We start from the raw sequence: 13,320 nt of genomic DNA on the forward strand, positions 1-13,320 counted from the left end.
TAAGTAAGAGAGAGAGGATTTCAACACAGCAATCACAAAATAAAGTGGTTTGTTCCCATTTTTATGAAATTTTCTTGTTTGCTTGTTAAGTTTTTTCTAGTTGTTTTCATGTTTGTTCTGATGTATCTTAGGGGAAAGACAAAGAAAAAAAGAACGTCATAAATGAGGCAGAAATGATGCAAGTGGACAATGAGGTAGAAATTATTTTACCCCCAGTTGTTTTGTCATATGTTGTTATAATGTTTCTCAGGGGAAAAACAAAGGAAAAGAGAAGGTCATAAATGAGGCAGAAATGGTGCAGCTTTTGCCTCCAATTATAGTAAGTATTACTTCACATATTTTGCAGCTTTCTTTCACAATTTATTTAACATTTGTCCCTGTTCATGCAGAGCCTCGTCACCTCACAATCTACAGAAAATGAGATCTTGGCTACCCTTCAAGTGTCCAATCCAGTTTCCAACTCCCAAGTACACTAAGGGACCTTCAATGTATACTCAACTGCGGAATGTTGGACATCCCAATAGTGCAATATCAAGGGTAAATATTAGAGCCCCCCTCCTATGTTTGGTAATCAATACAGTGTCACACAACATTCAGTCCAAGAATACTTTCCAGTCATCGTGCAAGGGGGAAGGAAATTCATCACACTATCAAACTTGTAGAGATTAAGCTCAAAATGGCCTCTAGGAAGCAGTAGCAAGAAATCTGTAGAAAAATAGACTTGATCAACTTAGCTGTACTTTTGACTTAGTTGGCATTTTGGCTTATTTGTAAAATAGACAGGCAGTGTTTGGCAATGGTTTGATACACTTTTCATTGGCTTTTGATTACCAGTGTTTTATGGTTTTTTTTAGCCCTTTTGATTGCCATTGTTTGGCAAACTTATTCAAACATGTTTTGAGATGATCATATTAATATAATCTATTACTATTTTTTATGTCTTTACTGTTTTTAATATAATCTATTACTTAATATTAATAGCTTATTATATTCCCAGGTTGTCTGATCCAATGCTGATTGCTTGTTATATTCACATGACAATATAAACATAAAGGAACAAATGCATTACTAAAAATCAAATTCATAATCCTTACATAGCAAAGCACCATCAATTACATAAAGGAACAAATGCATTACTAAAGGAACAGAAACATAAAAATCAAATCCATAATCGTGACTAATCTCAACCTTACATAGCAAAACACCATCAATTATATAAACATGGAAATCCACTTCCTTACACAAATTACTCCGTCTTTGCACCACTTCCTAGCATCCAAATTAAAAAAAAATCATGAAAAAGCAAGCAACATGAAGTAAAATTTCATCTTCTTTTCTATCTTTATCTTCTCCATTTCTAGTTGATTCATCTTCCTTACCAAGCCAGGAATTATAGACCTTGCTCTTGAGCACATTGGAGGATCTTCCCACTGGAAGATCTACACCCATTATTCTACATTTTTCACCAAAAAAAGAAAAAATAAAGAGTACAAAAAACGCAAAAAAAGAAAGGAAAAACGAACTGTTCTCTACATACCTTGTAGTCATGACATGAATGAATCGTCTACCTGGGTTTTGGTCAGTCCAAGATGTGCGAATGTAAGTTGGCTTACCACAATAACAATGTGTCCAACTGGACATGGAAGACATAATGCAATCTGCTTCAATCTTAGTACAGTCGGGCTCGGAGCAAGGGAAAATGGTGACGGGTTGGGGTTGGTCGTCTTATTCAGGAATGGGGAGTGTTCGGGTTTAGGGATTTTTGTCTGAGAAGGAAGGCTTCGGTCGATTTGAGAGGAAAGAGATTTCTTCTTCTTTTATTTTGGGTTTTATGTTTGGTTTTTTTTTCTTTTGTGTTTTTTTGGCTTAGTTGGCACTTATGTTTTACACCACAGCCACTTCAGCATAACCCCCAAATTGGAACCCTAATTTGTGTCCAGGTTGGTGGATTCCGACACTTTTGAAAACTTCGATTACCGGAGTCCTTAAATAACCAAAAAAAATATAATTTTGCGATGTTATTTGCTACCCCTTTAACTAGAGTTTCTGATTTGCTACCCCCTAACATACGGGGCAGTAAGTGCAATTTAACCTGTAAATAAAAAATAGATAGGACCAAAATATTAATTTTTATATGTTATAGAATTAATATACTAATCCCATAATAAATTGAATTAAAGGTGAAATAAATCTAACTCATGACACCAAAATCGTTGTTTACCCTTAAGCTAAATAACATATAATTCCGTGTAAGAACCAAGTGCAGCTACGATCTATCCGACATACTGTTCCCATAATCACTGCTGTTGCCTTGTCGTGTTTAAGCAACCCTCCACTTCTGATGCACCCCTTTATCACTTCTCTAATCCTAATTAATAATTAACTTCACTCTAATTAATTCACACGTAATAATTATATTATTTGTTTGAGCCATCCCTTCAGTCCCACTTCACTTCTCGTCATCTTTTACAAAAAGAATCCATCCACCACTGCATAAATATTAATACTTGCCACATTTTCCAATGCAGAGCCCTCAAAACTGACCATGTTCATCCCCCACCCCCACCCCGAATCCAAACCTAGTCAACTTCACTTAGTATAAATATTTGAAACAGCTGGCCCGTTTTCCCTCAAGGGTCCAGCTCAGTTCAATTGTGAGCTTTTTTCCCTATCCTTTTCTCTTCCGGGGGATTATTCTACGTAACCATCTGATCAAACCTGGAAAAGGAAAATGGCTGAGTTGAAACTAGTATTCAAGGATTGTAATGTTGATCGAGTTTACAATTCGTCGTCGAAGAGATCAAAGAGCGTCAGTGGATTCACAAGAAAATGCGATTCTTTGCTCAAAGAACAGCGAGCTCGCATTTACATTCTCCGCCGCTGCGCCACCATCCTGCTCTGTTCGTGCATTAAAGGAGATGAATGATCATGTCCTAGCTCAAAGTAAAACCCTTGATTTTTTCACCAAAATATTTGATACCCTATACCCCTCTCTCTCTCTCTCTTTTTCTCTCTCTCTCTCTTTATATATATAGTTATGACAGTACATATATATATATATTCATCTCCAAATTTCCCTTTTTCTAGCTAGGAACCTTGAACCCTCAATTTTTACACTGGCCTCTAGCCTGTACAGTGTCGTCAATATTCCAAGATAAGAGCAAATTAAGAGTGATGGATGAGCAAGATGGATAGGGGGCGATTGTTATCTTTTTCTCCAAATGGCTTCTTTTTGTATTAGTCCGATATATATATATATATATATGTGTGTGGCTACCTCTCTCCTTAACTAAAATACCACTTTTCCTGTTTTTTATACCTAAACGGAGAAATTCCATTGATTAGGTTTTTTTTTGGCAAAGGAGAGATTATTTATATATATATATATGGAGGCTATGCGAGTTGAGGCTTTCTTATAAAAACAAACGGAGCATCTCTTGAAGGGCTAATGCATGAAGGAATGATTGGATTTCCAAGAGAATAATTCAAGTACGTACTTACTCATGAGAGTCATGTGAAGGCCAGCAGCTTAGAACTGGAGAATGTGGTGTAAGGACTATATATATATATATATATGTCGTGTGCGTGTGTGTGTGTGTGTAAACCAATGAAATAAAGTTATTCCTTTGTGTAATAATTGAAACGGAGCATCTCTTGAAGGGCTAATGCATGAAGGAATGATTGGATTTCCAAGAGAATAATTCAAGTACGTACTTACTCATGAGAGTCATGTGAAGGCCAGCAGCTTAGAACTGGAGAATGTGGTGTAAGGACTATATATATATATATATATGTCGTGTGCGTGTGTGTGTGTGTGTAAACCAATGAAATAAAGTTATTCCTTTGTGTAATAATTGTCGTTCCCCAGCTTTAGGAGGTGGGCAAATATAAGGTTCAATGTATTGCATAATTTGTGTGATAAATTGGAGGGTCGTTTACGAATAACTGCATGTTTATGATATACAGTAGATACGCATTGGAATTATTTAATGACCATTGTAGCTCCGTTAAATTGAGATATATATATATATATTTCTTTTTATTTACATGGCTTTTGTTATATTTTTACTCCCAATATTAAGGATAAAGTATTTCTCGTCTTCTGCAACATCTGGGTAGCTTGATCCGATCAAATTTTGTTCTTGAATTTGAAAAATTCTTACTTAAAGCAAATTTGATTGAATCAAATCAATCACATAATAAATATAATACACTTATTCTGTAATTGATCAATTTTTTTTAAATATACACTAATCACTTAACAAGTAAATTATACTTTTATATATTTAATTGCGATTTTGACGAAACTTGATTTAAGATAAAATTTTCCCTCTAATTTATACATACATATATGTGTTAATTAATTTTAACTTTTCCCTTAAAATCTCTGGAAGAATGGGGTAATGGCACTTTCTTAAGTACATCACATGAGTTCAGTTTTCGGTCAACTTTTCTTCATTTCCTACCTTCAAACCTAAATTTGGTGCCTCTTTTCTGTATATAAAAAAATTAAGAAACTATTTTGTACCTAGAATACATGCATGAATTCTTCTCTTGGCTATTCTTTCTCTCAGAAAATCCTTCAAGAACAAATGTCAGCTCACTTGGTACTACATCGATGACGGTATCAATAGTTTCTATGCCAACTCCAGACAATTTGATGAACAAGTTAAAATGGAACAGCAAAACTAAGTGACTTCCTTTCCTCAACCACAGACATCGAGTACCTTCCTACGAAACAAAAGAGCCGAGTTCTGTTCTGTTCACTGCTGTTTCAACCATGCAACGAGGCCCCATTATGAATTGAAGCAGCTTGATTCCTCACGACCGCGAAATGATACAAACAAGTAATACAAGACGATACATATCTGAAGCAGGCTTGACAACTTTCTGCTATCAGAACAGCAGAGTAGGCCTTCAACAATAACCTAATGGATCGACTATATCAACACAGATTACAGAATCATGGAACAACGGAACACAGCAGCCATTGCTTCGATCCCATTGCTTACTCAAAATACATTACTTCCACTTTCAGAGATGTCCTCACTGGCATTTAGATCAGTCTGAGGATTGGTAACCAACTCAGAAAGTTTTCAAGTCATTTGTCCATCCAATCTTTGAATACCAGCAGGACATACAGAGGAACATTGAAGGCAGCAATAGTAAGTATTGCTCGTGATGCCCGTAATAGTCTCCAGATCATCATTTTTGCTTTTGATTTGTTTGTTCTAGCTGACACCACATGTATACTTTCATCTAGGTTTGAGGCATCTGTTTCTTGTCCCGTCTGCTTCCGAACTCTTGATCGCATCACAATATTACCCCTATAAATGATGAGACCATCTAAATTTTTGCTGAAAATAAGTGAAAGGTAAATTAGAAAGTTTCATGTGTGAACATGGATACTACCTCTCCAATGAGCTTCTCTCGTTCAAGACTACGGAGGAAACCTTTTTCTTTTTCTTGATAAGGTGCATTGTTCCTTCTGCATCCCAAATCTCTTCATACTCACAATTTTCATCTTCAGTTTTCTCTTTCATGCTATTGCTAAAGCTATTGTATAGACTTCTGATACAACCCATTAGCTCGCCAAGCTTTCGCAAAATGAGGACATCATTTGCTGGCCAAAGGAGGACAATAACAAGGGTCATTGCAAAGAGAGATAAATACCTGACACATCCATCAAATTAAAACTTTCAGAACAAAAATTAGATTAAGAAAAGACTGAGGAACACCAACAACCCAAAAGAAAATAATAACCACGGAAAAACCCCAAGTGCTAAGTACCATAGATATATATGTGTTTGCATGGGAAGAAAGCAGATCTGAGAGGAAGCAGCAGTTTCTGGAGAGGATCCATCTGACAACGTTGAATTACTGGCAGATAGTAGCATAAAAGAAGGATACAAATTTCCTTGCTGCCAGCTTACGGTTCCTACAGTTTGCTGTATAATTCCAAGAATCAACTTTAAAAGCCAGCATATCATTGACTGCACCACAAGAGGGGAAAATAAGGCACTAAGGAGTTCACCTCAATGACTGGACCATTCTTAGACATGTGGGTAACTGTGCATTGATCATGATCATGAGCAGAGAGGACAAGTGACTGCACAAACACATTAATTCTCACCTTTTGAGTTATTGTTTCAGCATATTACATATATAGAGGAAGAATGGAAATACATACAGGTTGGATTAGGTCCAGCAGGACATTCGTCGAGCTTTTAGTGATATAATTCTGATACCTGTACCCACACGATAAACGGACAAGATTGGCAATAATTACTCTATTGATGGTAAGCACATATGATTATTGAAATAAGACAAGTAGCTTACATTATTTCTTGATCACGATCAAGATAAATTCGCTGGGACCAGGTAAGCACATATGATTATCGAAATACTTGTAGGAAAAATAACAAAAGAAAGCATTATACTGAAATGAACACCCAGAAAGATCACAAGATAAGGTCTTAGCACTTACCTGATTGATGATTGATGCAGAACGATGAGGGCCACAAGGAGTCCCATCCGGCCGATATAAAGGGATGTGAGTCAATAAAACTCTTGGAGTAGAACGAGTATCTGCAAAATTCAAAGAATGTCAGGTGCATTATATTCTCTGAACGAACTAATAAATGTCTATGACTTGAACATTGTCGCATGTACCTTTAGAGACATTTTTTATGAAGTCCCAGGTGGCTGATGTGAGTTTACTTTGGGGACGACCTGCAATATATCATATAGCTGTAACAGTGAGAGCAAAAGCAAACTTTAGACCCAGCCAATAGAGCACGATTCATGTTTCTCTTGTTACGACCAACTTTAGCAAGTTATAGCAAGTACAACTCAGATGTGATCAGGGATTTGCAATCCTGAAGTAATCAGGGCCTCCCATGTCTAGGGTGAGAGAAACAAATTGGCCCATAAGTATTTGCAGCTAGATTTCTATTTTGACTACATGTTGACATCAAATAAGTGAACTCCTAACTAGAACAGAGCAAAATTAGGGTGATTAATAAGTCAACTCCAATATAGAACAGAAAGGTAAGGGATGTTTCACAGGTGTACTTATAAGCGTCACATTCTGTAGCTATCAAGAACCAACAAAATGATCTCGTGATTTGAATCATGAATAGTAATATAACCAGAATTACAGCTATTAGAGACATCAGTCATTACCATCCAAAGTTTGCGCATCAATTGCAATGAAGTCCACGTTTCCAAGAGTAACTTTAAAGTTTCTTACCCCAAATTCTCCCTCATAGCGTTTTACAGTCTGTGTAACATAAATGTGAAGATAGGAGAAAGATTATACATTACAATTATTAGACCAATAGCTAGTACTGAATTAAATGCTGAAATTATCTCATGCATCAGCACCATTAGATGTTGATTCACATATAGAATAGTTGACAGAAAACATGTGCTGCAAATACATGTACTAGGAATAGCAAACAAACCTCTAGCTTTCGGGAGTTGAAAGCTGAGTATCCTATGTCATGGTTGCCAGAAAGGTAGTATACTTTTGTGTTTGAAGATTTCTGAAGCATATTCAGGTTGAAAATATGCCTAAGACGGCCCAAAGATTCCTGCCATCTATTAGTAAAACAAATCAATAACTGCCACTGAAGGAGTTAGGATAAATATCAAATCAAGGATGACTTAGTTCATCCTTGATGCTAATTATGAATTGGATAGCACTGGATATCATATAAGACACAGAGACTTCAATAGTGTGAATCTTCTCTATAGCGATATGAACCAACGGAGAAAATAAATATCATCTCTGTTCACTTTTTCAACTAGAAAATATATATCTGCTTGTTCAAGTTCATAACAATTATCAGTTGGCGCCATCTGATCGAAGTTCTAAGTTTCTGGTAGTTTAGGTAACTTCGTACGAAAATCACAGCACACCTAACAATATATCTGATAAAGATTATCATTGTTATCTAAAAGAGAGTTTAATCAGAATATAATCCCCCAGATCCTACATAACCAATCGAAGTGGGAAATAAAACATGATAGGTAAAGTCATAGGGTTTGGCTAGGGGTGTAATGATTTTAAATAAGAAAAGGGCGAAATATGAGGTTTTCAGCACATCCTGAGCTTACTTAGTGTTTGTGGCAGATCATTTTCTAAATACTTTTTAGAATCTCCAACTGGATAATCTAATTTTCTAAATTTTCATGAAACTGTACTTACTCTTCATCCGACAGTATGGGACCCCCATCAAAGTAATCACCAAGAAAAAATACCACATCTGGTTTTAAGGGCAATACAGATGAAAGGAACGCCCTACGCATGTATAAATCAGTATAGAACTGAGCGAACTCCAGAGCAAATGATTTTGGAGGAAGACGAAGGGAAGTCCTATCCATGAGCTGTTATCATCAAGAAACCCAATTCACCAACAATGATCAAAAAGATTCATTTTCAATGTACCATTGCAGCATAAAAAACATCAAGGCAATCACATTCCTTCCTTATATAAGCATACCTGAGGATCGGCAACAACAGCAATTTTCACATACTTACTCAGATAATCAACTCCATCCAGCTGAGATTTTCAGAAATAAAACTGTGAGAATGCATGCATTCTAATTTTCATTTGTTCATACAAAGATAAGCACATAGCAGAAAATAAGTTAGAAATGCAGATTTAACTACATTACCATTTTCTAATGCTTAATTAAGGAAGTTCATATTATATATAAGCAAAGAGAGAAACAATTAAACTAGAGCAATTATGAATTAATCAACTATTAGTGAAATGAAACTTCTTCCATACTAACAATTCTGCTTAGCATAACAACAGAATCATAATTTTGATGCATTACATTATGCAAAAGAGTTGGAGCTATCTCATCTAAAGTATTTAAGGGAGACCAATTTTGAATTTGGTTCAGACACACAAACCAAACCTTTTATGGAAATATCGGTCTATACAAATGTTTCTTTGACCCTTCAGATCATTATCCCTCTTTCTTCTTTTTCTGTTTGAGTAGTTCAAAATGCATCCTTCTATTGTCTGGAAGATGGAGGGAAATTAAGGTAAAAGAAGGTCCGACAGACAAACTAAACCTAAGATAGTAACAACCTCATAACCAAGAATCATCATAGTGGTCCATTTGAACACAAGATCCATAATTTATCCATAGACCAACTTTACAAACACAGCCAGATAATCAAATTCAAGTCTTTTTCCATGAACTCTAATAGAAAACGTATACTATTAATAGAGTTAGGGATGAAAAAGTTCAAAAAAAAATCCAGTTTTTTCAATGGGTTTTACCGAAGAAGAAGATGGGCGCCGATGAGGCCAAGAACAGGTCCAGAGTGAAGGCACCAAATAGGCAAACCACTCTCCGTAGAGTAAGCTCAGAGCCCATAAAATGCAGAGAAACAGAGTCAAATTCAACATCTCTGCTCCCGTTTTCTGCTTCTCACTCGCGCCTGCTGTTAGATCAATTTCTCTACTTTTCTTCCTTTTTTATATTCTCAACTCATGTACTACTGTTACAGCCTACTTCGGTCCTCTGGTTTTTAACTGACAGTAAATATGTACGCCGAGTTGAAAACGTTCTTTTTATATATATTAATTTAAATAATATTAAATATTATTTTACTTGTTTGTGACGAATATTATGAACTAAAATTTATTCCTACTATATGCAATTACTTTTAATTTGATGTGGTCATAAATACAAGGTCCAAATCCAGAACCACTTTTCAATTTCTAACGAAGTATAAAAGGCAAGAAGGGCCTCATAAGCCTCCCCTAGCTACAGCCCAAGAGAGCAAAGGCCCAAGAGAAGGACCTGTTTCATCGGAGGCCCGAAAAGTCCAATTGCACCTTTCAGCCAACCAGGTGCACAATTCAAGTAGCAAAATATGAAGAGAAAAAGCTTATGAAAAGGTTCAGAAAGACGTCCCCTAACAGAGAAGGACTCTAATCTCATTGGACTCTCCAAGACAGGATAGACACTTACAGATTCCTCCAATTATCTAGATAAAGAATGCCTAGGATACTTATTCATAGAATCCTCAACTCTCTTAGAGATCAAACCCCTTCGTTGCTGGGGGACCTCGGCTATAAAAGTAAGTTTAGTCCCTTAAAGAAGGGGATGACTTTTTGAATATTCTCAAATAATTTCTATCACACACTTTTATTTTTATACACAATCTTTCAATATATTTCATCATAATTCGCTCATATTCGTGCATTTCAGTATTATTATTTTAATATTGGATACTGATTTGAATATCATAGTGCTAACATTGTTTTTACAGATCCCCATCCAAAAGCTTGCATGAGACTTTAGCCCACCAAGATGATCAAGCCCATCAAATAGTTAACCCATGCAGATTTTACACACATCACAATGAATAAGACTATTCATAAATTGCTCGCTTGAGGATTTTTTTTGTTATTTTATTACACAATTTTACTAAAAATATATTAATTGGTCAATATGGTAATTCATATAATTTATTCTTATTGACCTTATGATCTCATATTATTATCTCAAAATTTTCTTAAATGCTAGCCTTATTATCAACAACTCAATAAATTATGTTCAGCTTGAGGTTTGCATCGCGATCAAATTAGTTAGTAACTTTTTTACATTATTTTAATTTATTTAATTATATATTCTCACTAGGAAAAACTAGAAGACTTTTAGATTTCTAAATTATATGTAATGCATCTCAAAAAGCATGCATATGTTCAATGAATCTTATCAAACTTTAATCTTTTCCTTTGATGTGGCTGATGTGTGTGCACCAGACCCAAAGTGACAAGGACGCTTGGGCCCTTGGATACCCCAGGCCTTGACCCAAAACATGCAAGTCGAAATAGCCCCACTAACCAAGAATCCCAATAAGAAGGGAGGACGCCTAAGACGCCTCTTGGATCAGTCTAAATTTACAGCCCAACAAGTTTGCTCCCCTCAAGGCGGGGAAGGGTCTCTAACTCTCTAAATTATCTCTTAAGCCATTTCTAAACATATTATCACGAACTCTTGTACTTTTATCAACTTTATTCACCATATCTCAATTTTTAATTAAATTTTCTAACGTTTTTACTTTGTTTCATGTCGAATTCAATACTAATTGGGGCGTCAGAGTGCTATCATGTTTTTTGTAGGCCCCCCATTTAGGATCAATATACGGTTCAACCCAAGCATTGAACGATAGTTTAGATCTATTGGACCCGTGCTATTTTCACACGCATCAAATAGCGTCGTCTGTGGGAACACACAATTAAAGACATGAGTAGCAATGAAAACACTCAGCAAAGTACTGAACAAACAGAAGGCCATGGAGACAGCTAGTAGCTCCAAAGCCTGCAGGTTGTGCCAAGGGCGCCCTTGTCCCCAACTAGTTGGACGACAATCCTAGGACCACTTGCGGACCAGCTCACTGAGCCTCCATGTCGTAGTACCACCTCCGATATCTCTTTAGGTGAATTGTCCCCAGCATTCCTAGGGACCATACAACAGATTATTGCAATAGCCAAATGAGAGCAAATGGCGACACTAGTCCCAACCCACACAGTGACTCTGTCCGACGTGAATGTCCCAGAAGAGGAAGTTGAAAGGGCACCCCCTACCCGTACACCGTTGATTGCAGGAGGCTAGGGACCCTCTTTTGAAGCTCAGTAGGATGTCCCTCCTTAGTGGCTGGTACGCTTGGAGTGCCTGCAGTAGGGTGTCCCCTTAACAGAAGGAGTAATGGTGGATGAACTACTCGTGAACTGTTGTGCTCCGACTATAGCAAAATAAGATGGTACCATGGACCCACATAATCATCTTTCGTGTTTTGAAAACACGACCCTCTTGCACCGATATATTAAGGGATCAAATGTCCTGTCTTTGACACTACCTTCGCCAGGGCGGCCTAACAATGGTTCAACCAATTGCCTTTCAATCTAATATACTGAGGGATCAAATGTCTTGTCTTTTATTATAGTTTTTATTAAAATAATTTTTGTTAAAACAGGTTGATTTCTCTTTCAACCTAACATGTACTGCTTATTTAACTTAGAAACTTTACCATACAAATTGCAGGGTTTTGGGCTACTTTTGGATCTAGTTTTATAGAATTTTGAGGCACACAAAATTTTTGCAGTTTTACGCATTTTATTAAAGCAAATTTATTTTTCTTTCATCCTAACAGGTAGTGCTTCTTTATCTTAGAAAAGTTACCATACATCTAGGAGTTTTGGCCTACTTTTTAGTCAAGTTTCGTGGAGTTATGAAACTACCAAAACTGTGGCAGTTTTACGCATTTTTATTAGAGCATGTTTATTTTCCTTTCATTCTAACATCTAGTGCTTATTCAGCTTAGAAATTTTACCACATAAATGCTAGGGATTAGGCCTGCTTTTTGGTCATATTGCGGTGAATTTTGAGACGATCAAAATTTTAGAAGTTTTATAAGTTTTTTTTTTAATATAATTTTATTTTCCTTTCATCCTAACATGTAGCTATTATTTAGCTTCGAAAATTTACCATACAATGCTATGGTTTAGGCATACTTTTGGATCTAGTTTCGTCGAGTTATGAGACAGTCGAATTTTTTGCAGTTTTATCCAGTTTTGTTAAAGCAGATTTATTTCTCTTTCAACCTAACATATAGTGCATATTTCGCTTAGAAAATTTACCATAAAACTGTTTGGGTTTAGGACTACATTCTAGTCAAGTTTTGCAGAACTTTGAACATACACTATTTTTAACAGATTTACACATTTTTATTAATGTAAGTTTATTTCCGTTTCATCCTTACATCTGTTGCTTATTTAGCTTAGAACATTTACCATACAAATGCTAGGGTTTGGCCTATTTTTCAGTCAACTTTTGGGGAATTATAAGGCAGTCAAAATTTTTAGCATTTTTATGCATTTTTACTCAAGCAAGTTTATTTTCCGTTCATCCTAATATTTAGTACTTATTTTGCTTACAAAATTTACCATACAAATTTGAGGAATTTGAGCTTTTTTGGGTCAAGCTTCGTGGGATTCTGAGAGAGTCTAAATTTTAGGAATTTTACGCATTTCTATTGAAACAAGGTTATTTTTATTTCATCCTAACATGTAATTTTTATATAGCTTTGAAAATTTATCATAAAAATACTATGGTTTAGATTTACTTTTGGGTCAAGTTTCCTTGAATTCTGAGATAATCTTAATTTTAGCAATTTTACGCGTTTTTGATGAAGCAAGTTTATTTTACTTTCATCCTAACATATATTGCTTATTTAGCTTAGAAAATTTACAATTTGAATGCTAGGGTTTAGCCCTACTTTCGGAT

General features: G+C 35.8%; 1 protein-coding gene across 1 annotated transcript; it reads right to left on the minus strand.

Annotated features, from left to right (window-relative positions):
• On the minus strand, positions 4,507-9,538 carry LOC105167827 (uncharacterized protein C630.12). The gene is made up of 13 exons (XM_011087646.2): positions 9,303-9,538; positions 8,508-8,567; positions 8,213-8,391; positions 7,467-7,602; positions 7,186-7,282; positions 6,673-6,732; positions 6,488-6,588; positions 6,340-6,371; positions 6,191-6,248; positions 6,035-6,109; positions 5,791-5,948; positions 5,413-5,673; positions 4,507-5,327 (listed from the first exon to the last, which is right to left on the minus strand). The coding sequence occupies exons 1-13, from the start codon at positions 9,429-9,431 to the stop codon at positions 5,102-5,104; spliced, it is 1,572 nt and encodes a 523-aa protein (XP_011085948.1). The 5' UTR covers positions 9,432-9,538; the 3' UTR covers positions 4,507-5,101.

The sequence above is a fragment of the Sesamum indicum genome, linkage group LG8 (genome assembly GCF_000512975.1).
Source record: "Sesamum indicum cultivar Zhongzhi No. 13 linkage group LG8, S_indicum_v1.0, whole genome shotgun sequence".
Taxonomy (NCBI): domain Eukaryota; kingdom Viridiplantae; phylum Streptophyta; class Magnoliopsida; order Lamiales; family Pedaliaceae; genus Sesamum; species Sesamum indicum.

Bases quoted from the DNA above. Each gene is read 5' to 3' on its own strand.
- LOC105167827 (XM_011087646.2), bottom strand. From the start codon at position 9,431: ATGTTGAATTTGACTCTGTTTCTCTGCATTTTATGGGCTCTGAGCTTA. The intron at 7,603-8,212 runs GTAAGTACAGTT...TTTTACTAATAG, and splicing joins CCCATACTGTCGGATGAAGA to ATGGCAGGAATCTTTGGGCC. The intron at 5,674-5,790 runs GTACTTAGCACT...TGGATGTGTCAG, and splicing joins CAAACACATATATATCTATG to GTATTTATCTCTCTTTGCAA.